Source organism: Salmo salar, chromosome ssa15 (genome assembly GCF_905237065.1).
Source record: "Salmo salar chromosome ssa15, Ssal_v3.1, whole genome shotgun sequence".
NCBI lineage: Eukaryota > Metazoa > Chordata > Actinopteri > Salmoniformes > Salmonidae > Salmo > Salmo salar.
This window is the reverse complement of record NC_059456.1, coordinates 66715623-66742029: the sequence shown is the minus strand read 5'-3', so window position 1 is coordinate 66742029 and position 26407 is coordinate 66715623. Positions and strand designations below refer to the sequence as shown.

Genomic DNA, 26407 nt, shown 5'->3' with positions numbered 1-26407 from the left:
AACAGACTGTAGGTTGACTCTTATTTGGGAATTGGGAGAGGGGTCATATGCTTCCAAATGCTGCAGGGCGTGTCCATAGATACGTCAGTTCATAGTCCATAGATAATATAAATAAAATATGTTTCATGATCATTTCTATGTCTTTGTTACCGACTGTCGTTATAATATACCTCATATCCCATACCAACAGGACAGCATTAGCTATCGATGTGCTGGCATACAAAAATCTATACTACATTATGTTCCATTCAGTGGTTCATTTCCAGCACAAGATTGCAGTCTGATGTCAATACTGTCTTCAAGTCTGTAACACAGCATTCTACTACCGACCTACATTTACCATATACCATTTATCTCTTTAGCTTACCACTATGATTTTATTTGTTTCAATAATTCATTTTGAGTCTTTTTAACCCCTCTGGATTCTGTTAAGTTCATGTAACGTTACAGTAACATCTCTTGTTCTCTAACCATAGGTCCTTGCATCACTCCCATCTGTGCGCCTCCAGCTTTCTCATCGAATCCACCGGCCATCTGAGCAGCGAAGTTCTGCAGAAACACAACACAGGTAAAGAGACATTGTTCGTGAGTTGACTGTGTCTACAGTAGATACACTGCCCCCTGGTGTCCACCAAAGCTTTCACAGCCTGTATTTCTGCTATACAGGATATATGACCTCACCAGGGCTCTGAGGAAACAAAAAATATGGTGGCACATTCACTTAGCAGTTGTCAGGAGGGATTACATTGGTGATATTGACTGTGGTACAGTAGCTTACCAATGTGTCGTCCGTTCTTCTCTCTCTATTCTCTCTCTACTCTACTAACTAACACATAGAGGAACAAATAGGCTTATGGCTTAGTCTCTTTCACACACGTGTGTGTGTGCGTGCGAATACACACACACACACACACACACACACACACACACACACACACACACACACATCTGACGATGAGAATATAGCGATACTGTACTGCTAGTGCATCAACAGGGAGTGCTTCTCTGCATCACAATGACATAAACAGAGATTATGTGTGGTGGTGACATCCTCTCTTATCTATTCTCCTGTCCTCTCCTCTGTTTTCTACCACATACCCCGCCAAGACCTGGGGGTCCGTTGGGTCCTGGAGGGCCAGGGGGTCCGGGGTTCCCGGGGGTTCCAGGCTCGCCATCTCTGCCTCTGGGGCCAACATTTCCCTAGGGAAAAGGCAAGAGGGACAAATGCATTCAACAACGGGTTCAATACATAAACATGTTCAGTATTATCAGCTTTTATTGGGAAAAGTGAGTGATCGCTATTGTTGCATGGCTTTGATGGTTTTGTCTGCCTTAGGAGACTATGTTACTGAATGTAATTCTGTTCTCAATCAATCAATCAATTAATCCATGAATCAATCAACCAACCAATCCATGAATCAATCAACCAACCAATCCATTAATCAATCAACCAACCAATCAACAAATCAGTCCATCACCCAAACAATCAACCAATTAACCAATCAATCAACTGGAATGCATCAATGAACCTTTCAATTTGCTGCTTTACGGAGCATGCCACTATTTCGTTACAATCTTATTGTATTATTTATAAATTGGAATATATTGGATTTTCCACAATAAGGTAGCGTATACTGTATATCTTACTATCGTGGATCTAAATTCAAAGTCTCATACATGATAAACTAGGCAACAATTGGAGCTGTTGAATGGTTAGCCCTTATTTCAGTCCATACCACAGACAGATTCCTAAGCATAACCTACCTGCACAAAGGTGACTGGGATTTACTGTCTTACCTTATCACCCTTAGCTCCAGCTTCTCCACGTGGTCCCTGCTCGCCCGAGGGGCCCTGCACAAACAAACATATTAGGATGAGCAAGATGCTTGACAAACAGAGTACATTATTCATAAAACAAATGAGCAAGTAAATATTTGAGAATATGTTTACCATAGGGCCTGCTGGTCCATTCGGTCCTACAACCTGGACAACAGAACAGAAAGAGAGCTTGTTCAGTTCTCAATACTTAGTGGGATGAAAGTAGCCTTTTCAAAGCCCTGATGTCTTTGATAAGGTTTCGGGTTGCACTGATTTGAATTGCTAAGATGCTGGGAAAGTACCTTCCTGAAATAGCAGGAAGTCTATTGACAATTTACTTTAGCTGAAAAAACATCTTCCGCTTGTCAGGGTTTGTTCATTTCCCAAGAAGCCTTGCATACCAATGAATAAAAAAGTTACTAAATGGATGTAAGAGGATTGGTTTCGGTCCATTATGTCCTAGGAATGTCGGCTTCCTTCCATGTTTTCACAACAACAAAAAAAATCTGTCTCAAACCACCAGGTTCAAAGCATGGTAGCTAAATCACTTATCATCTGGAGGCCTTGGCTCTCTTGGAATCATATGATTCCCCAAAAGAAGAAGAACAAAAATTGCCAAATTAATAGTCCGTTACACTCCAGAGAGTCAACCCTGATAATGACTTCAAACTGACTTGGATAACTATCCTGCATGTATGTGACTTTTAAGTAAGGCTATTATAAATACGTGTTAAAGTGTTATCATTCTAAGTAGACGTGCCATAGCCTCTTGTTGACTAATGCTTGGCAATGGCATGCATAGGTACCTAAAAAGGAGCGTCAGTGCCTTCATTGACCAAAGATCCCTATATCACTCTGATTTGATGGACAAACAAGTCTTCTGATCTCTTTCTGAGTGAGCGTGAGCTGTAGTGCACGCCTTTGCATATAGCAGCTCATAATTTACTGTATGCTTGAAGAAGACGGAGAAGAAATTAGTGCATGAGATAACAAACCCCCCGTGTCCCCTGAATACTAGCCCAATTATTTGACTATACAGTAAATCTGAGTGTGCATACTTACATCTGCAATCTCGCCTGGTTCCCCTTTCTGGCCCTAATAGGACAAAATGAAGGTCAGTGGTCTTAATGAAAGTCTGTGGTCCTAATGAAGACTTTACCAGTATAAAGACACATAATATTCACATCATGTAAGTCTGAAGTATTTTGGAGCCTGAGTGTGTGGATGGTTCTACACACTGTTTAGATGATCATGTGGATGATAGTCTGATAAGCATTGTCTGAATGACACATTGTTTGTCCAACAGAAAATATTATTGCATTTTGCCAAGTTATTGTTATTGGTTCATGACAGCTTTCAGGGTGGCATATCAGATCATCGTTTCCCATGGTCTCACCTTAGCACCAATCACCGCCTCTGATGTTGCATATGAGGTGGATGAGGAAGAGAGAGAAAACAACATTAAAAAGGGTGAACTTCAGACTGCTGATAGCTGTGTGGGGGGCTAAACCTCCAGAGTTTGAACACTCCAGATTAAAAGGAACACCTGTGGAAACCAATGGAAACCAAAGACCATACTCCAAACTCCAAGACCCTGCCAACCCATCCAGAGTGGGTTTGAGGTTTAGCTGTAGTTCCATGTTGAGGGGATGGGGCCAAAAGCAAGCAAAGCATGGGGGTGGGACAGATGTTTGGATCAAATCCTCTGTGTGTAAAAAAATATTTGTCAATATAGCATATTTTGGAGCTAACAACCGAGTTCATTGAATAAATGGCTTTAGCGAGGAGCATATCATGCTATGAAATGGCACATTGCATACATGGTTATTATGATAGCTTGAAGATGGATTGTTAGAACCAAAATGTAGATCTCCTCAAAAGTTTAAAGTTTAGTATATCTAACAGAATAAAACATGACGCATGGAAATGTTTCGTTTTTGAAGACACAATTTTCAAAAATGCGTGAAAATATCATGTCTCAGAATATATACGCATTGTTCATTCATAAAACATGAACAATGATTGAAATGTGAAAGCAGCTTTGGTTTATTTGTGTTGTTTGGAAAGCAAGTATGACTGTTCTATGTTCAAAGTGAATATAATGTATCTTTTGAATATTGATAGTAATAGTACATTGGCACTCTATATTATCATATGTTTGCCTTTCTTCTCTTTGCATATGTTATCTGCTGTGTGTTGAGCCTGGGAGTACGCTCTTAGAAAAAAAAGCTGCTCTCTAGAAGCTAAAAGGGTTCTTCAGCTGTCCCCATAGGAGAACCCTTTGTAGAACCATTTTTGGTACTAGGTAGAACACTTTTGATTCCAGGTAGAACCCTTCCCACAAGAGGGTTCTACCTGGAACCCAAAAGGGTTCTACCTGGAACCCAAAAGGGTTATCCTATGGGGACAGCCAAAGAACCCTTTTTTCAAAGAATGTAGGTTGGCGCAAGTCTGGTAAAGTGAAGTAGAATAATGACTCCCACATGCGTATGTCACTGGAAACAGGATCATATCCACACGTGATGGGAGTAAAGTGTGACCGGTGATGATAAAGAAGGCAAAGCAGTCAAAATGTTCACGTTTAGACACTAGTGATGGAGGAAATGAGACTTCAGAACCCCAAAGTGGGTGGGACTATCATGTCTTGTCAATCATTGTCTGATTTCACCCAATAGGATCGATTTGATGTGGTGGGAAAAGAGCTTCCATTTGGACAAAATGACACAGTGATTGGCAGCTCAGGATAGCTTCCTAGCCACCCGCCACTAGTTAAAGCAAACTAAGAAGTGTCTTGTTTTCAAGACTGACCGTGGTTGTTTTAAGTGGAAACCAGATGCTACAACTGTAGGATTAAACTCCTCATGAAGTGTACATCCATAGAGAGAGATTATCCAGAGGATGTTGCAGGTCTCCAACCCAAAACAAGCAGGGAAAAAGTGCACACTTTTGAATAGGGAACACCTAGCTACTTATAAATCCCTTTAATACCAATTTATGAGCCACAAAATCTGTCCTGACTCCTGTCCAGACTCATGTCTGCACACCAAAGTCATGAACATAAGCTGCTGAGGACCTGTTAAGCCCAGTGAACATCTTAACTACCATTTAGTTCCCCATTCAAAAGTGTTGGCATGATAAAAGGGCACAGTAATTTATTCATGATTGTGTGAATAAATAAATTACAACCAGTGGGGGCGCTGGCGTCCGCAGGGCAGATGGGGCAGCACTCTCTAGGTTGGATGATGGGGTTGGCACACTCTCTGATCTCCTCGCAGATGATCTCATCACACAGCACTGACCCGCTGTCACACACACAGATACGACATGGCTCCGGCTTCCACACATCCTTATCGTTATAGCGATGGGCATCCTGGATGCAGCTGCCTGCCTCCTCTGTGACCACCGGCAGGAGGTGGTACAGAGGGCAGGGGGCATGCAGGGGGCAGAGACGGGGTGGAGGGTGGTGGTGGATGTGAGAAGTGGCAAAAGAGGGATAAATAGGGATGGGTGGGCGTCAAAGAGGGCAAGACAGTGATCATAGTGTATAGGTGCGGGGGAGGAAGCATGAGGGGGCGCATGTGTAAATGGCAGGGTAGGGTGGAGGGCAAGCAGGAAGAGCATTGAGTGCAAGATGGGGTGGGGGTCAGAGTGAGACGGGTGAAGGTGAGTGGAGGCAGGTGGGAGGAGGGGGGGGAGAGACAAGTTATCAGCTTAGCATGAGGCCTCATTTACACCACATGCACAGCACATAGCATCACAGCACTCACACTCACGACTACACCCACAGCTTGGGACAATCAACAGGTTTCACATGTAATTTTTTATTTTATTTAACCTTTATTTATCCAGGTTAGTCTCATTGCGATAGAATCTATTTTTCCAGAGAGACCTGGTCAAACCAAGACAGCAACAGGGTGGAACAATATTTGAGACAAATGTCAGACAGACTGTAAGAACTTACACAGACACACCATACAAAGTATATACAGTACCAGTCAAATGTTTGGACACACCTACTCATTCAAGGGTTTTTCTTAATTTGTAAAATGTGTTAAATTGTAGAATAATATTAAAGACATCAAAACTATGAAATAACACATGAAATCATGTAGCAAGCAAAAAAGTGTTAAAAGAAATGACAGCTTTGCACACTCTTGGCATTCTCTCAACCAGCTTCATGAGGTAGTCACCTGGAATGCATTTCAATTAACAGGTGTGCTTTGTTACAAGTTAATTTGAGCCAATCAATTGTGTTGTGACAAGGTAGGGGTGGTATACAGATTTTACCCTATTTTGTAAACGACCAAGTCCATATTATTGCAAGAACAGCTCAAATAAGCAAAGAGAAACAACAGTCCATCATTACTTTAAGACATGAAGGTCAGTCAATGTGAAAACATTTCAAGAACTTTGAAAGTTTCTTCAAGTGCAGTCGCAAAAACCATCAAAAACCAAACTGGCTCTCATGAGGACCGCCACAAGAAAGGAAGACCCAGAGTTACCTCTGCTGCAGATGATAAGTTCACCAGCCTCAGAAATTGCAGCCCAGATAAATGTTTCACAGAGTTCAAGTAACAGACACATCACAACATCAACTGTTCAAAGGAGAGTGTGTTAATCAGGTGTTCATGGTCAAATTGCTGCAAAGAAACCACTACTAAAGGACATCAATAATAAGAAGAGAATTGCTTGGTCCAAGAAACACGAGGTGGAAATCTGACCTTTGGTTCCAACCACTGTGTCTTTGTGTGACGCAAAGTAGGTGAACGGATGATCTCCGCATGTGCGGTTCCCACCGTGAAGCATGGAGGAAGAGGTGTGATGGTGGGGGGGTGCTTTGCTGGTGACACTGTTGATGATTTATTTAGAATTCAAGGCACACTTAACCAGCATGGCTACCACCGCATTCTGCAGCGATATACCATACTATCTGGTTTGCGTGGGACTATCATTTGTTTTCAACAGGATAATGACCCAACACACCTCCAGGCTGTGTAAGGCCTATTTGACCAAGGAGAAGAGGGATGGATTGCTGCAGCAGATGACCTGGCCTCCACAATCACCTGACCTCACCCAATTGAGATGGTTTGGGATGAGTTGGACTGCAGAGTGAAGTAAAAGCAACCAACAAGTGCTCAGCATATGTGGGAACTCCTTCAAGACTGTTGGAAAAGCATTCCAGGCGAAGCTGGTTGAGAGAATGCCAAGAGTGTGCAAAGCTGTCATCAAGGAAAAGGGTGGCTACTTTGAAGAATCTCAAATATAAAATATATTTTGATTTGTTTAACACTTTTTTGCTTACTAAATGATTCCATATGTGTTATTTCGTAGTTGTGATGCCTTCACTATTATTCTAGAATGTAGAAAATAGTACAATTAAAGAAAAACCCTTGAATGAGTAGGTCTGTCCAAACTTTTGACTGGTACTCTATGTTTTGACGTTGACGCAAATACATTTCAATTACAGACATATACAAACGTCATAGATTTTTTTTATCTATCATATGTACAGTTGAAGTCGGAAGTTTACATACACTTAGGCTGGAGTCATTAAAATTCGTTTTTCAACCACTGCACAAATTTCTTGTTAACAAACTATAGTTTTGGCAAGTCGGTTAGGACATCTACTTTGTGCATGACATAAGTCATTTTTCCAACAGTTGTTTACAGACAGATTATTTCACTTATAATTCACTGTATCACAATTCCAGTGGGTCAGAAGTTTACCTACATTAAGTTGACTGTGCCTTTAAACAGCTTGGAAAATTCCAGAAAATGATGTCATGGCTTTAGAAGCTTCTGATAGACTAATTGACATAATTTGCATCAATTGGAGGTGTACCTGTGGATGTATTTCAAGGCCTACCTTCAAACTCAGTGCCTCTTTGCTTGACATCATGGGAAAATCAAAAGAAATCAGCGAAGACCTCAGAAAATAAATTGTAGACATCCACAAGTCTGGTTCATCCTTGGGAGCGATTTCCAAACGCCTGAAGGTACCACGTTCATCTGTACATACAATAGTACGCAAGTATAAACACCATGGGACCACGCAGCCGTCATACCGTTCAGGAAGAAGACGCGTTCTGTCTCCTAGAGATGAACGTACTTTGGTGCGAAAAGTGCAAATTATCCCAGAACAACAGCAAAGGACCGTGTGAAGATGCTGGAGGAAACAGGTACAAAAGTATCTATATCCACAGTAAAACGAGTCCTACATTGACATAATCTGAAAGGCCGCTCAGCAAGGAAGAAGCCACTGCTCCAAAACCGCCATAAAAAAGCCAGACTACGGTTTGCAACTGCACATGGGGACAAAGATTGTACTTTTTGGAAAAATGTCCTCTGGTCTGTTGAAACAAAAATAGAACTGTTTGGCCATAATGACCATCGTTATGTTTGGAGGAAAAAGGGGAAGGCTTGCAAGCTGAAGAACACCATCCCAACCGTGAAGCATGGGGGTGGCAGCATCATGTTGTGGGGTGCTTTGCTGCAGGAGGGACTGGTGCACTTCACAAAATAGATTGCATCATGAGGGGGGAAAATTATGTGGATATATTGAAGCAACATTTCAAGACATCAGTCAGGAAGTTAAAGCTTGGTCGCAAATGGGTCTTCCAAATGGACAATGACCCCAAGCATACTTCCAAAGTTGTGGCAAAATGGCTTAAGGACAGCAAAGTCAAGGTATTCGAGTGGCCATCACAAAGCCCTGACCTTAATCCTATAGAATATTTGTGGGCAGAACTGAAAAAGCGTGGAGAGGCCTACAAACCTGACTCGGTTACACCAGTTCTGTCAGGAGGAATGGGCCAAAATTCACCCAACTTATTGTGGGAAGCTTGTGGAAGGTTACCCGGAACGTTTGACCCAAGTTAAACAATTTAAAGGCAATGCTACCAAACACTTATTGAGTGTATGTAAACTTCTGACCCACTGGGAATGTGATGAAAGAAATAAAAGCTGAAATAAATAATTCTCTCTACTATTATTCTGACATTTCACATTCTTAAAATAAAGTGGTGATCCTAACTGACCTAAGATAGGGAATTTTTACCAGGATTAAATGTCAGGAATTGTGAAAAACTGAGTTTAAATGTATTTGGCTAAGGTGTATGTAAACTTCCGACTTCAACTGTACCACTGCATCAAGTCCTAATGACAATCACATTCCTCAATAGCATGTGAGCCAACCAAACTTTTAAACTCCTCCTAGCTAAGAGGATCCTGGAGTTTCAAGCTGGTCTGGAGAGAATTACAAGGCCACAGAGCCGAGTAGCTAAAACACTTTTTGCCATGATCCGATCTGCTCTTTAAAAGTAAGTAGGAGTGACCTTATCAAAGAAGAACAGAGATGTCCAGAATCACACGAAAGCATTTATAATTAACCACATTAAAGACAGAAGCATATCAGCATAATTTATAATGATGTATGGCATCATTATGTTCATCATATCCAGGTATTAGGCCTAATAGACTCATCTCAACACGATGCATCATGGATTGGCAGTATGGCAGACTGGATCATCCAAGGTACTGGTCTGGGTGGGTGATGATTCTACCTGTGGGCCGCAGTCTCACAAAATCTAACCACCGGTCTGTGGTTTAGTTTAACTTAGCAGCATACCACCATGCATCCCACTGCTGGATGGCTTCTGAAGCTAAGCAGGGTTAGTCCTGGTCAGTTTCTGGATGGGAGACCAGATGCCCTGTGTAGGGTGCTGACTTTCCAATGGCATGTTAAATGGGTGTCCTGACTCTCTGCGTCACTAAAGATCCCATGGCACTTATTGTAGGAGTAGGGGAGTTAACCTTGGTGTCCTGGCTAAATTCCCAATCTGGACTACATGGCCACCTAATTGTCTCATTCATCCCCTGTAACTATTCCCCAGGTCGTTGCTGTAAATGAGAATGTGTTCTCAGTCAACTTACCTGGTGAAAAATAAAAGCTCAACAAGCCTCACCCAGGTTTATTTCTCCTGCACTCAAACTGCTAGATTTGTGAACTCCAAAGGAAGATAAAGCGTCCATTCAGATCAAGGTAATCATATGCAGCCGGATTCTGAGGCAGCCGACCACGAATATATTTAACGGTGCCATTTCCAGTGGAAATAGGTCTTTTGCGTGGTGGAGTTAGTATATTTAACCTGTATGCCTACTGCGCTCCCTTGTGACCGGTGGACCTGTATGAATGAGTCCCTCACACTGGGGGACTGTGCCCAATTGACAAGCTGCTGCCTTAAGTAAACAGGGAGTCCTTCTAAAATTCTCCATCTGGATCGCATAGCTGTGTCGGGCGCCAGTTCAAACACATTGGACAATTGAGAATGGGTAGCTTTCATGCACAGGGTCTAAGGTTGGGCCTACTAGGCTAAATGCAGCTATTTCTTTATGTAACATTTATGTGAAAGTGGTTATTAGCACATACCTGCTACCAAACTATACTATATAACACGTGAGTAAACCATTTAAGCTTTCTCCACAAAAGGTGGGGTTGGTTGGTGGCATGTTGTTCCACAACTTTTCCTTGAGTTGTGGCAATATGTATACGGACGCACAATCCCTAATTCCTTACTAAATGCTTAAAACTACTAGCACAATGGACATGTGGCCCCTAAAATCTATTCTTTGGAGTACTTCAAGAGACATTTATCAAACATTTTAGGCTATGTAGAACAAGCCTATGAATATGGGGATTGTAAAGCAACACATGATACATTACACATTGCATAATGCGGTGTAGCTTATCTCTCTAGCGACATATCTTGTTCCATAGTTTCTTCATAAAATAAAATCTCTTATTGAGTGACCAACTGCCATTCACTTCCTGCTACCCTTTGAGCCTTCTAGTCTGGGGTCAAGCTGTGTCTGACCCTGTCTTTTTAAATTATGAATATAATTAACCATTTCAAATATTTCAGCCACAGCACGAAACACAAACAATTACACTTAATCACCCTAGTCTAACAAATAGTCACCTAAACAATACAACTATTCTTTTGACATCAGAATGTTTTCTCGGGGGGGGGGGGGTAAATGCCAAAGTAAACGTTTTCTAAATTGCCCAATAAGCTCTTGAACTTGCCAAAGCATCTCAAGTGAGCCACTGTGTCTCGTCTGTTGTCTCCACCAAATGGATTTGTGTTGTTAAACACTGGCACCACAGCTAGAGAGAGCACACTGAAGTGTGCTTGTTCAGAGACAGGATCCACAGTGAGTATCCAGGAGTGAAACAAACGGACACTTGTTCACCTGGTTCTCCATCCCACACAGGTGTGCCTTGATAGCCTCACCTATCCTCCCAAAAGGAAGGTCAACTCTTTCATAGGCCCCTTATATCTGCAAACACTTACAATCTAACCGAAATGTAGCCATGAACTATGTCAATATCAAACCAGTATTAGGATGGTAATGTTCAATTCAATACCATTATTTAAATAGTTAAATAGTCATTTCTTAAATTGATATCATGTACAGTATAACAGTCCAGATAATGAACATTTAATCTCTGAATTGTGTCTGCAAGAATTCTAATTCATAATTGTGCAATTCCTCCAATGACCGACAGATATATGTGTATGAGTTTGTGCCCCTCCATCAATGCTAATGTACCCAAGTGGTTCACAAAATCATATCCCATTCTCATATCTTGTTTGCTGCTGTTTTACCAACACTTGCCCTATTCGTTGTGAAGGTGAGAATTGCGCAGAAACTTTAGATGCCAAGGTAGTGTGCCACAGAAGCGCAGAATGTAAAATATAAGTTGATAAAAAGGCATCATCAGAAGAAACTAAACTTTTGCAAAAGACAATTCAACAGAATTATGTAACTTACGGTCATCCTCTTCCTGGCATCTGGCAATGGATATTAAAACAACTTGGGATGCTACAAGTAGCAGAACAGTCCGTGAATCCACAAAGCTAAACATGTCTAAATATTAGACATGCAGGACCTTGGGTGAGGAAAAAGATGGGACGGATCAGACGCAGCTCTCTTTTAATGGAGTGTATTTGTGTGTTCCCAGAGACTACAACCGAACCATGCAGTCAACCTTCCAAAATCGAAGTGGAATCCAACGCGGGGCCCTAGCCGGCACTTAACACCCACCGCGTCAGAGCAAGAACCGCGGTTTTATGTCCACGGTACCTTCTACGAATCTTCGTATATTCCAAAATACTAGACCTCCCCCAGACCCCCAGTCAAGCTTGAAACCCAACCCACATCTCCCTCCCCTCAGCACCACCAGAATCTATTCTCCCAGGGACCTCTTTCTCCTATTCCTCCCATGCGCTGCGAGGACGAGGTAGCCTACCTAAAAATTACACTTATTGGTTCTCTCTCTCTCGAACCCCCATTACAATAGCGTGGAGTATAGCCACTCACCACAATTTTGCATTACAATACTTGAAGTAGACCTTTTTAGAATGTTGCTCAATAGGCTACAATAACCAATAACAGATTTGCCATTTTACCATTTGTCAAGTGGATTTAGGCCTTCACTGATAGGCCTACATTCATATTCACCTCATGTTTATTCATATACTTTTTTTATTGGCACTTAAAATAGGCAACTCTTTTATATATGGGTTTATAACAACTGTGTAATGCAGTTACTGTATGGAAGTACATGGATTCCCCCAAGAGGAAACAGATCTCCTCATTGAGAGTGAATGACACTGTCGACCTGTCCACCTATACAGGTGCCCACACTTGGCAAATGTTGTAGGCCTATATTTAGAAAGTCTCTACAGTTCAATATTTCTCTCTCTCTCTCTCTCTCTCTCTCTCTCGCTCTTACTCTATCTGTCTGTCTCTCTCTCTCTCTCTCTCTCTCTCTCTCTCTCTCTCTCTCGCTCTTACTCTATCTCTCTGTCTGTCTCTCTCTCTCTCTCTCTCTCTCTCTTTCTCTATCTCTCTGTCTGTCTGTCTGTCTGTCTCTCTCTCTCTCTCTCTCTCTCTCTCTCTCTCTCTCTCTCTCTCTCTCAATTCAATTCAAAGGCTTTAAGTGGACCAAGTGGACCATGGTGTGAACTACTGTAGGGAGCACTGAGGGCATGGGAAACGGCCAGCCTGTCTCTGAGGATTAACTCAATCTAAACCTGTCTGACTCTACAGAGATTCTTGGATTATGGCTTTATGGGTGTCTAATTATTGCAGGATCTGAGGCTACTTCTGGGTGTGTAGAGCACTCCAGTCGATGACAGTGTTATGTCATGGTCACGTTGCATACTTAGGGTCAGTCAGAGTTTCGTCAAGAGGCCTGTCTGTTTGAGCAAAGACCAGTTGACATGAGACTGTGAGAACCAGCTAAAAGAAGATGTCTGCCATGACTGTTTGCAATGGATATTAAGGGGCTGGAAACTGAAGGCGTGTTGTAGGCATTTCCAGTAACTTTCCTGCATATGCAGTAATAGTATTGGCTTGATTCAATGTAACTGTGAACAGAAATACACACCAACTGTAATTACTCAGCAAGCAGCACCGCACTGTCTATTCTAAACCAACAATGTATCCCTTCAAATTACAGTAATGTCCACCGGTACATGGAGCTTGTTGCTATTGCTAATGTTATACTACTTACCTGTCACAACAGTTCAGATGCCCAACAGTCCCCTCCAGGCAAACAAAATGGGCTTTGACAGGGTTTCCTGTCTCTCCAGTACCATAACATTCCTGATCGAGACAAGACAACACTTATATCAGACTCTCTTCATTGTGAAGCTCAGAAGTTGTGAACCAGGGGATGAAATGCCTCTATGATCTTTATCGTGTATCTTTCTGAGGCAGATAGGGCCAGGTGAGAGGGTCTGAAAGCGGGTCTTTGTTGAGTGGAGAGGCACAGTCACACCGGGGCCATAACCTTTTAGAGAGCCCTGTCAAACAGGGAAGAAAGAGTCTGAACCCTCCATCACAACCCTGATCACTTTCTGCAGATACAGTAACAACTGGTCCAGGGACAATTGTATTATTTGTTGCATATTGGTTAAGGTTAGGATTGGGGAAGGGAAAGCTGATCCTAAATCAGTTGATTTGGAAGAACATAGGAAGCATCTTGACCGATGCAGTCCTCATATCTGTTCCTAAAGCAACTAGCGAGCTCTGAATGTCTGTCAGAGTGTTTTCTTAAATGACCATCATGCCTGTCCTAGCTGAACCAATAATATGTTCTATTGAGACAATAGACCACATCACACTCTCACCCTCTCCAATTTACAAGGTTAAGCTGGGTTAAAGTTGCCTGGTTATTTTATTTGACTTTTATTTAACTAGGCAAGTCAGTTAAGAACACATTCTTATTTTCAATGACAGCCTAGAAACAGTGATTTTTATATTTTATAAAAAAAATTGGGGGGGGGGTTAACTGTTCAGGGGCAGAACGAAATGATTTTTACCTTGTCAGCTCCGGGATTCGATCTTGCAACCTTTGGGTTACTAGGACAACACTCTAACCACTAGGCTACCTGCCGCCCCAGAAAATGGGAGATTAATAGATGGAAGATCTGACAGGTTTAAGAGGACCGTGTCTTGATTTAAGGGCCAATCTTATTGGGCAGTTACAACAAGAAGCTGGACTAAAGCAAAATGTGCATAGCCCCAAAGCATGTTTATTCTGCTTGAATAGAAAATTGGATGGTCAAACGCCCTTTTCTTGCAATATATCTCATTATACCACTGTACAATAACTTGCTCTTTGAACCTGTGTAGTAATTCAGTAATTACTCCAGTAACTGTAAATTAATTCTAGTAAATTGTTAGGTAAACTGATGAGGTACTGATCACTTCTTACCGTACTTCACAGCAGGGTTTTATGATACATGCAGTCATATATATAGGTGGTGGTCCACCTACACCGGCATCCCTCTATCGCTTAATATCCCATCAACAATATTCATCGATTTTTCTTCCTCTCAGAATACAACCCACACCCTCACATTACCATTCATGTAAAGCAGGTGGTTGATAAAGACTGCAACGGTGGTTTTAATCAGTTGCCTGTGACAGATTTCCAGGAGAAACATTGTAGGAGAAAATGGGAGATTGATAGATCCTAGGACCGACAGTAGGTACATACACTAAGTGTACAAAACATTAAGAACAGCTGCTCTTTCAATGACATAGACTGACCAGGTGAATCCAGGTGGAAGCTATGATCCCTTATTGATATCACCTGTTAAATCCACTTCAATCAGTGTAGATGAAGGGGAGGAGACCGGTTAAAGAAGGATTTTTAAGCCTTTAAACAATTGAGACATGGATTGTGTGTGTGTGTGTGTGCCATTCTGAGGGTGAATGGTCAAGACAAAATATTTAACGGGGTACGATAGTACATGTCAGGCGCACCGATTTGTGTCAAGAACTGCAACGCTGCTGGGTTTTTCACGCTCAGCAGTTTCCTGTGTGTGTCAAGAATGGTCCATCACCCAAAGGACATCCAGCCAACTTGACACAACTGTGGGAAGCATTGGAGTCTGCATGGGCCAGCATCCCTGTTGAATGCTTTCGACACCTTCTAGAGTCCATGCCCTGACGAACTGAGGCTGTTCTGAGGACAAAAGGGGTTGGGGGGGGCAACTCAATATTAGGAAGGTGTTCCTAATGTTTGGTGTACTCATTGTAGAACTGGAATATACTGGTAACTGACAAAATAAAGGAAATAGCAACATAAAGTGTCTTAATTGGGTGTAGGTGTCTGGAACTCTATCAGAGTAATGTGACATCATTCTTCCATGAGAAATTCCATCATTTGGTGTTTTGTTGATGGTGGTGGAAAACACTGTCTCAGGTGCCACTCCAGAATCTCCCATAAGTGTTCATTTGGGTTGAGATCTGGTGACTGAGACGGCCATGGCATATGGTTTACATCGTTTTCATGCTCATCAAACCATTTGGTGACCACTCTGTGATGCCCTGTGATGGCGGCATTGTCATGCTATTGGGGCATAGGCATGGTAGCCAAAATAATGGCCTGCCCAGCATTTTTATACATGACCCGAAGCATGATGGGATGTTAATTGTTTAATTAACTCAGGAACCACACCTGTGTGGAAGCACCTACTTTCAATATATTTTGTATCCCTCATTTACTCAAGTGTCTCCATTATTTTGGCAGTTACCTGTACATAGAACTGCAATCTGCGCCGAAAGCATCACTCAAATGCATGCCTACTAGACGGCCATCTTGGGGACTTATTTGGAATGTTCTGTTTTACTGATAACTTCTGCTGGATTACTCAGTGTACCATGCCTTATGATCACAACAGTAGATCAATTGAACTGCACCTTCACAATGGTAGCCAAGGTCCATAGAACTTAATGTGAGATAGAAAACTGTCCATTCTAGACATTTCTCTCGTTCCCCTGACTGTACGCTGCCTCCGTCTCCCTGAGCACACAATAGGCCTCTGTGTGCTGGGCCCACGGAATGCTGTGAGATGGCAGGGCAGTGGGGATCGCTGCCTGATGAGGATGGTGGCTGGGGGGGTTGAGGAATGGTGGGGAAGGTGGGAGGATGGAGGGGTTGGGGGGGGGTTGATCATTCAGGACTGTATGACTGCAAAGAGGCTCCATGGGTCTAGAGGGTGTCTAGGTTTCAGCACGGTGGCCACTGTGGAGGGGTGGCTGAGGTTTGCTGAGTACACAGAGCGGAAGGGGGGGGGGGTCTGCTTCAACGTGGGGAAGTCGAGCAAAGGACAGGGCCATTCTCAGTCTATAAAATATTTTTCTTATTGTATCCATTTTCTATTATAATTTCATAAATGGTGCAGGAGGTAATATTTGTAAAGTTGGACAGCTTACCCAGATTACCAAATAGTAGATAACACAGAGACCATGGGACCAGAAAGGTGATAGAATATAATCTACTTTTTTTTCTCAACGCTGTACAATTGCACTGTGTTTAACTAGAGGAACTCTAACTTCTGCTGAAGAGAATGAGGAGAATCTGTGGAATATTTGGATTTCAGTGCACATCTCTGGCGTAAAGATGTCTTGGTGAAAAAACTCCCCCCAGTGGAAGTAAGGTAGTACTGTCTGGCTACTTCAGCTTTAGCGGTGTGCCTTGTGTGTGTGTGTGTGTGTGTGTGTGTGTGTGTGTGTGTGTGCGTGCGTGTGTGCGCCTGTTTGCACTGTAAGGCCTGTATGTCTGTGTCATTATGGGGAGGAATGTGGGAGAGAGTAAAGTTGGCAATGAGTGAGAATTCCATTCACGCTGGGTGGTAGATGTTCTTTAATGAGAAGTGAAATGAATGATGCATCAAATCTCTACAATTCTCTAATTATGGAGTTTTGTTTCACCACTCCGCACACAATTAAAATGTTCCTCTCGCTATGATCAATATCAAATTAACGTCTAAGAAGTCATCTAAAATTGAAAGCAGAGGATATGTAGAGATTGGAAAGTAGCAATTCCCTTTGGATAGTAAAAGCATAAAATGAAGACGTCACAGACACTTCTTTCCTCATTGGCTTTTCTTCCAACATCATTCTAACCTTCTGTCCTACAAAGTAGAAAGCATGCCTCTCAGACCCAAGAGAGTTTAGTGAGGGTCAGAAAAACAAACCTTTCAAACCAAGACGTTTTTTCGCCAATTTTAGCATACCGGCAACTTTTTGCAGACTTTTCTTCATACTGTATTTGAACGATTTTGCCAACAGCAAAGCCTGTACTTGTATTTCCACCAACCGACGTAGTCATGATTGTGGTAATATGTTGAAAAGTCCCGCCAAACCCTCAGTATTAATACAAACAAACAACATCCCCCTCTTCCTCAGAGAACACCAGCGTAAATGGAGAAAGATGCCAGTGAGAAGTAGCCTGACTGTGGACAAAACACTTCTCTTTGTTCTCTTCTTTAGCACTTCATGAAGTAGTTGTGATACTGGGGTTGTGTGCACTCTGATATTGTCAGGCGTGTGCGTACTTGTGGTGAAGTCAGGTGCAGGAGAGCGGAGAATTGTGAACAGGCGCACACTTTATTACGGCAGGAGAGATATACAGATGGATGCAGCTGTGTCAAAAAAACCTCCTCCAGCCAACAAGGCAAAGTGTATAGCGCGCACAAATGTCACACAACATAAATGTATTGCAATACAAATAAGCTTTGTGAAAACACATGGAAAATAACAAACGCATAGCCTAGTGCGTAGAACACGTAACACACAAAAATGTCACACAAAGACATGAGGGGGAACAGAGGAATAAATACATGTAGTGTGATTGGGGAATGCAAACCAGGTGTGAATGGAACAAGACAAAACAAATGGATAATCGAAGAATGGAGCGGCGATGGCTAGAAAGCCGGTGACGTCGACCGCCGAACGCCGCCCGAACAAGGAGAGGGGCCGACTTCGGCGGAAGTCGTGACAGATATGTGCTTGTGTGAAATCGTCCAATGATATTAGCTGAGTACAAGGTTGTGTAGGTTACTTTCTAAATGTAATCCGTTACAGTTACTAGTTACCTGTCCAAAATTGTAATCAGTAATGTAACTTTTGTATTACCCAAACTCAGTAACGTAACCTGATTACTTTTTGTTACTTTTGGATTACTTTCCCTTTAACAGGCATTTTAGGTGAGTCTGTTAACTACTATATTTCACCAGAATACTTTTTCACCCATAATCCTGTCCAAATACAGAATCTCCAACCCCCAAGTCTTTCAAACTGACTGTCCATTGTAGATTCTTCTAAGCTCCAGGGCTTTATCCAGGCTCTCAGACTACTGAGGCTGAATCAAAGCAGCAGGCACCGGTATATTTCTTTTCCCATGTGAGACGACGGGGGGGAAGTTAAATTTGTGCAGGCAGGGAGGGTGGGGCATGGGGGCTTCTCACACAAGATGGAGGCTGAGGGGACAAAGCTGGCATTCATGGGCTGAGGAATGGAAAACATTTTCTCCTGAAAACAGAGAAGCTACAACCCGGGAGAGGTAGTGTAGGGAGACCATTGGTTAGCGTGTGGCCCTTTGGAGCAGTCACATTCCTAGCGAGGCAAATCCAAAGGCTCCACCAGTACCGGGTGAGGCCTCGTTTATTTGGTAATGCAGGTAATATTATGTCACCTCGTAGAGTCAACCTGGAAGTGGATACTATAGCATTCTACCCAACAGCTGTACAGACTACACAGTCTAAAACCCACGTAACCTTATACGGGTGGGTGCAGAAACGTTTCAACTACGAGGACGTTTGGATGGGGAGTCTGGGGACCATTGGGGGCCTTGACTGTCTGCATGACAATAATGTCTCCTGAAAGAATTCCTTGAAGTGCCTTGAAGTGAGCTCCTCTTGATAGAATCTTGGTAAATGTAATCCACCAATTTATTCCTCTCCGTAGTGAGGTTTTTCATACTACATGAGAGATAGATATCCGATAAGGTACACATTGTAACTGTTTAAAAATATGAGAAAAAGTTGATAAATGCACCTGTGTAGGTTCCTATTATCTTATGTTTACTGTAATAGCCCGTAATGTCTTAACCAGTCAAATAATTTCCCCTTAGCAGGAGAGGCTAATTTATACCAGTGTGCTGATAATGCTGAAGAAAAGGTCAGTTAGTGTGTTGCACACAAACACTGAGCACATGAAGGATCAGAGAGGTGAGGAGTGATGTGTGGGCAGGCTGCCCAGACAGAGACTGAAGAACAAGACAGGAAGCCTGTCCCCTCACTCAGAGGCTTGTGGGTAGGAACACTGGGCCTGTGTGTGTGCGTGCATGCGTGCGTGCGTGCGAGAGAGAGAGAGTGTGTTTGCGCGTGATGGACCCCTGACAGATGCCCTCTCATGGGATACAACAGACACACAGACAGTGACACAGCCCGGATGTGAGGCGCTAGATCTGGAGTGAGTCTGCCACCTGCAGGCAGAGACGTAAACAGACAGCAGAACAGGTCTTCTAGGTTTATGATGGAGTAGCATCGAGTTGCCTCAGCCTAGAAAGGTAAACCGCTACCTGCACTGCCCTACTGATCTTAAAACGGTTGTGTATTTACTGTTTTTCAAGGTTGTGGATTTGAAAGGGTTATTTTAAACAAACAATAGAGTAACAGTAATGACGTCTTTTTTAGGCACTAACTCCAGCATGGCTCATTGGCCAAAGCCTATGGCCAAAGCCTATGGGGAACTGGATAAACACAGAGAATAAGATCTGTGGTAAACACTGGCTTGGGCGTTCTTATACGTTTTGTTCTATGAGATTTTCATCAGCTAGCATCACTTTTTGGGACATTTATGTAATCAAAACAAGCACATGAATCACACGAAAGCTTCAAAATTCATAAAGGTTAAGTTAACTGACTAATATCAAATCAAATCAAATCAAATTTATTTGTATATAGCCCTTCGTACATCAGCTGATATTCTCAAAGTGCTGTACAGAAACCCAGCCTAAAACCCCAAACAGCAAGCAAAGCATGTGAAAGAAGCACGGTGGCTAGGAAAAACTCCCTAGGAAAAACTCCCTAGAAAGGCCAAAAACCTAGGAAGAAACCTAGAGAGGAACCAGGCTATGAGGGGTGGCCAGTCCTCTTCTGGCTGTGCAGGGTGGATATTATAACAGAACATGGTCAAGATGTTAAAATGTTCATAAATGACCAGCATGGTCAAATAATAATAATCATAGTAGTTGTCGAGGGTGCAACAAGCACGTCCGGTGAACAGGTCAGGGTTCCATAGCCGCAGGCAGAACAGTTGAAACTGGAGCAGCAGCACGGCCAGGTGGACTGGGGACAGCAAGGAGTCATCATACCAGGTAGTCCTGAGGCATGGTCCTAGGGCTCAGGTCCTCCGAGAGAAAGACAGAAAGAGAGAAAGAGAGAATTAGAGAGAGCATATTTAAATACACACAGGACACCGGATAAGACAAGAGAAATACTCCAGATGTAACAGACTGACCCTAGCACCCCGACACATAAACTACTGCAGCATAAATACTGGAGGCTGAGACAGGAGGGATCAGAAGACACTGTGGCCCCATCCGATGATACCCCCGGAGAGGGCCAAACAGGCAGGATATAACCCCACCCACTTTGCCAAAGCACAGCCCCCACACCACTAGAGGGATGTCTCCAACCACCAACTTACCGTCCTAAGACAAGGCCGAGTATAGCCCACAACGATCTCCGCCATGGCACAACCCAAGGGGGGGGCGCCAACCCAGACAGGAAGACCACGTCAGTGACTCAACCCACTCAAGTGACACACCCCTCCCATGGACGGCATGGAAGAACACCAGTAGGCCAGTGACTCAGCCCCTGTAAAAGGGTATACATACAATATTACATCATTGAACAAAACGTCTAAGATCTCCTAAGCGTGTGTTAACTTCAGACCTTATTTTCGGCGTTTATCCCAAAACCCCATTCTTTCCCCATTTATTTCCTGGGGCGGCAGGTAGCCTAGCGGTTAGAGTGTTGGGCCAGTAACTGAAAGGTTGCTAGATTGAGTCCCTGAGCTGACAAGGTAAAAATGTTGTTCTGCCCCTGAACAAGGCAGTTAACCCACTGTTAAAAGTACACATTGTTACAACTGTAGTTTCCATCTCATCCAAGGAACCCTGTAGTTCTGTCAGAGTGGTCATTGTGTTCTTGATCACCTCCCTAACAAGGTCCTGTTTGGTCAGACAGCCAGCTCTAGGCAGAGTCTGGGTAGTTCCATATTTTTACAATTTCCCAATGATGGAGACCACTGTGCTCTTGGAAACTTTCAACACTATAGAAATTGTTTTATACCCTTCCACAAATATATGCCTCATCACAATTCTGTCTCGTTGATCTACTGGAAGTTCCTTGGACTTCATGGTGTAGTTTCTGCTCTGACATCCACTGCCATCTGTGGGACCTTATATAGACAGGTGCGTTTCTTTCTAAATGAAGTCCACACAATTGAATTGGCCATAGGTGGACTCCAGTCAAGTTGTAGTGACGTCTCTAGGATTATCAATGAAAATTTGATGCAACTGAGCTCAATTTGGAGTGTCATAGCAAAGGGGTGTGAATACTTATGTAAATGAGATATTTCTGTATTTCATTTTCAATAGCCTACATTTGCAAAAATGTCTAAAAACATGTTTTCACTTTGTCATTGAGGGGTATCGTGTGTAGATTGGGGAGAAAAACAATTTAATCAATTTTCAATTCAGGCTGTAACACGAGAAAATGTGGAATAAATCAAGAATACTTTCTGAAAGCAATGCATGCTACGTGACACACTACCATATGGTGTCGCTACACAAGCTACAAATGACTAGAAAATCCACCAATGCCATCTCTGCTCATTGGTATGCTTCATTTCACCATAGCCAATGTAACCATGAAATTGTAAGTAGTTGAATTAAAAAAAAGGTAATTGTATTATTTATTTATTCACATTTATTCACAGGTTCACAGGTGACAATACAACTTCTTGTTCAACAGTTGCAAGAAGGTTAGATCATATTGCATCTTACAGCAAGGTATTTAAAGGTTTTGGCAACGTTTTCCATAGAAACTGCTCAGAAAAGTAGCCTATAATTAGATTTGTACTGTGCCCCTAGCCACTGAATCACGTAACTGAAATCATACCCATACGCGTGCCAAGGATCGTACATTTCTCACCCTCTTCCCGGGGAAGAGTCTAATCTGGATCCTCGGGACGTACAACTCTGACGTCACCCCATTGCGGTTGACAGCTCTACCCAGGTAAGAGTTAAGATTGGGTTTAGGTAAAGGTCGGGGTAATGGTAGGGGGTTATGTTAGGTTAGGTTAGGGGTTTAGGTTATGGACGTCCCAAGGATCCCGTAACAGCACAGCCATCTTCCCGTTTGGATTCACTTGTCATTGGTCACTGGCCCATTTCATCTGTCGACCAACTTCTGCCAGTCACAACTCCACCCCCCACGCGATAGTATCAAGTCCTCAAGTGCATGAAAACTGACATAAAGCCTCCGAGGAACGAAGCACTGGACACAGATCTGATTCCTCTACAGTGTTTATTATATTCTAAGTGTATTGTTGTTTTGGTTGCGATCCACACCTTTAATAATGCATTGTCTGAAACGTCTGCGGACTACTAATGCGGGAGTTTTACAACTGCTCAAACACGCTGTCAACTCCGCACGGGTTGGGAGCGACAGCAATGGCTTATCCAGGATCGAGCAACAATCTCAGCTGTTATGCACAAGCGCAGCGTCACACAGCCAGCGTCAGCAACCCTTCCATCATCAAGCTGTCAATGACACAGACGAAGCAGAGTGCAGGTAAATACATACTCTTTCCGTAATTGGTACTGTAGAATAATGTGACTATGCAGTGCCTACAGAAGGGTTGCCCAACTGGCGGCTCATAAGCCAAATTCGACCAGCAGGTGATTTTATTGAAACCCCCATTTATTAAAATACATTTTCATTGTTGGACATAAAATACTTTAAAATCACCAAGATATCAATTTCAATTGAAGAAATATTTTCCCAAGTATTCCCACCCATAAATATAGACATATGTTATCGTATCCTAATGTAATACAGGTTTGAAATTATAATTTTTTTGTCAATTACTATATCATTGTGCTTCTTGATGTCAAGCTGAAACAATTGATATAATTGTTCCAGCCCCCCGACCATCTGCTCAAGAAAGAATCGGCCCACATCTGAATTTAGTTGGGGAACCCTGGCCTACAGTGGTGACAAGTTGTCTCAAAGAGTGAAATGATATTCTTCAGTTGAGATCATATAGGGTCGTTCCATTTAATTTCAATCACTTTTTGACCGCACCCCTTTTTGATTTGAACGAAACTTTCTATACATATTTGCCCATGGTAAAGTGGACAGAAACTAACTTTTTGAACCTGAATGCCAAAACATTTCGAAAAAATGGAAGTGCACGAAGTTGACCCATTTTGCATACACTAACCTACCATGAGACATTCATGTGTTTATCACTGGAAAAGATCAACAGTCGAGTTTGATATCATTGAAAAGCTTACAAACAGGGTTGTCAAACTATTTAATCATTTATTGAAACATAAGACAAATATATATAATCATGTCCTTTTTAAACCTTTAACTTAAATTATCAAAAATAATCTAATTTTCGCATATGTCATAATTTTACATAATCGGCGGTGTTTGTGTTGTGTCCATCATCAGTTAAGACATAGCATGCTCTTGAATACAGGGTGGGTGTCATGTTGCTGTCTCGACCTCTGAATGCTCGGCTATGAAAAGCCAACTGACATTTACTCTTGAGGTACTGACCTGTTGCACCCTCTACAACCACTGTGATTATTTGACCCTGCTGGTTATCTATGAATTTGAACATCTTGAAGAACAATCTGGCCTTAATGGCTATGTACTGTTATAATCTCCACCCGGCACTGCCAGAAGAGGGCTGGCCACCCGTAGCTTGGTTCCTCTCTAGGTTTCTTCCTAGGTTCCCTGACTTTCTAGGGAGTTTTTCCTAGCCACCGTGATTCTACATCTCCATTGAGTACTCTCTAGGGTTTTAGGCTCGGTTTCTGTATAAGCACTTTGTCACAACTGCTGACCTAAAAAGGGCTTTATAAATACATTTGATTGGTTGGCTGAAATGGGAATGAAATGTACATTTTAACCTTAATATGGTAGCACAAAGATGGTTGGAGGTCCAAACATCAGAGAATGTTGAATTGAATGGGTTATATATATATATATATATATATATATATATATATATATATATATATATATATATATTATACTGTCAATCCTCCATAGGAAACCTAATGAAATCATAGAAAGATACATAATACAATAGACATTTGCATTTATGATGATATTCCACGATGAATTGTATTTATATGGTTGAATGACATGCACCCTTATTCAAGAGCATGCTGTGTCTCAACAGATGGTGGGCACAACACAAACACCTCAGATGTCAAATAGGGTCTAAGCTATAACATTTGCGAGAAAAATAAAATCAGTTAAAAAAAAAAGTACATAATTGTCATTAAAAGAATTACAATTCAAGAAATTCTAAAATAGTCTGTCAACCCTGTTTTGTAAGCTTTTAACTGATATCAAACTCAACCGTTTATTTTTTCCAGTAACGAAGACATGGATGTCTCATGGTCGGGTGGGGTATGCAAAATAGGTCAACTTTGAGCACCTTTATCACCTAAATGTTTTGGCATTCAGGGCACTTTCTTACCACTTCTCCCATAAGCAAATATGTATGGGAAGTGCTGTTCAAATTAAAAGGGGTGCGGAAAAAAAGGGATTGAAACCAAATGGAACGACCCTATAATAATGAGTTAGTGATTTTCAGTGATGGGGAGTAGTGAACTACATGGCCATCAGCTAGTCATTTAAATACATGTAGCTTGGTGGAGGAAGTTGAACTAACTTCAAATCTTGGTAGTGTTTTCAGTAGTTACCCACTGGGCACAGACGTCAATTCAATTGGTTCAACGTCATTTCATTGTAATAATGTGGAAGCGACATTGATTCAACCAGTGTGTCCAGTAGGTAAGAACTTGTTTTGCCATGTAGTGGTGTATCTAACTACTGGAACTACACACTAAATTTTTACAAAAATAACAGAAAATATGGCTAAAGTAGGCAAGATTTCCTTTCTTTTTCGCCATCAGACTTGCCTAATTTTCACTTCAAACAGTTTTTGTGTTTAATAGGCTAAATGACATTATGTTAACTTCTGACTCCAGAGTGATCTGTTCTTCCAATTTGTATTTGATGACGTTTCTGATTTAAATATAACTTTTCACGAAGTAGTTTGGATGTAGTAAACGACTTTTTCAAAGTAACTTTAAGTAAACTATATGTTTCTAGATTTAGTGTTGCTTAACTTCTTCCAGTGTGAAGTAATCGGAAGCTTGGTAAACCACACTGAGTGTACAAAACATTAGGAACACCTTCCTAATATTGAGTTGCACCCCATTTTGCCCTCAGAAAAGTCTCAATTGGTCGGCGCATGGACTCTACAAGGTGTCGTAAGAATTCCCCAGGGATGCTGGCCCATGTTGACTCCAATGCTTCCCACAGTTGTGTCAAGTAGGCTGGATGTCCTTTGAGTGGTGGACCATTCTTGATACACACAGGAAACTGTTGAGCGTGAAAAACCTAGCAGTGTTGCAGTTCAAATCGGCGTCATGAATTGTGTCTCAATTGTCTCAAGGCTTAAAAATCCTTCTTTAACCTGTCTCCTCCCCTTAATCTACACTGATCTGAAGTGGATTTAACAAGTGATATCAATAAGGGATCATAGCTTTCACCTGGATTCACCTGGTCAGTCTATATGTCAGGGAGAGAGCGGCTGTTCCTAATGTTTTTTACACTCAGGGTATATTTTCGGAGTACCATCCCTATAACTGCAGATTTTTTATTCAAATTAGGCTTGTCTACAGGAAATTAAATTAAGCTATTATTTTTGATTCAGACATTTTGTTATGCATACAAAGTGGACTTCAAACGAAATTCCCAATAATACTCCATCCAAACAACTACTTTAATCAATAATACTCCATCCAAACAACTACTTTAATCAATAATACTCCATCCAAACAACTACTGTAATCAATAATACTTCATCCAAACAACTACTTAATCAATAATACTCCATC

The 26407-nt window shown here is 42.0% G+C and overlaps 2 protein-coding genes across 3 annotated transcripts in view; one reads left to right on the top strand and one right to left on the bottom strand.

The window, feature by feature from the left end:
• LOC100286410 (collagen alpha-1(II) chain) overlaps positions 1-11960 on the bottom strand; it is a 29508-nt gene extending 17548 nt beyond the window's left edge. Inside the window, exons 1-8 of one of the 2 annotated variants that reach the window (XM_014145553.2) lie at positions 11653-11960; positions 5005-5211; positions 3215-3234; positions 2881-2913; positions 1951-1983; positions 1798-1851; positions 1099-1200; positions 472-549 (exon numbers count right to left, since the gene is read on the bottom strand). In XM_014145553.2, the coding sequence (XP_014001028.1) occupies positions 472-549; positions 1099-1200; positions 1798-1851; positions 1951-1983; positions 2881-2913; positions 3215-3234; positions 5005-5211; positions 11653-11746 (621 nt within the window). In that variant the 5' untranslated portion in view covers positions 11747-11960. The remainder of the gene's footprint in view (positions 1-471; positions 550-1098; positions 1201-1797; positions 1852-1950; positions 1984-2880; positions 2914-3214; positions 3235-5004; positions 5212-11652) is intronic. The other variant, XM_014145554.2, reaches the window with a different exon arrangement.
• Positions 11961-22568: 10608 nt separating this feature from the next.
• The window catches only part of LOC106571948 (glutaminase liver isoform, mitochondrial), a 26960-nt gene continuing 23121 nt past the window's right edge, over positions 22569-26407 (top strand). The window contains exon 1 of the mRNA XM_014145547.2: positions 22569-23048. Within this exon, the coding sequence (XP_014001022.1) occupies positions 22834-23048 (215 nt within the window). The 5' untranslated portion in view covers positions 22569-22833. The remainder of the gene's footprint in view (positions 23049-26407) is intronic.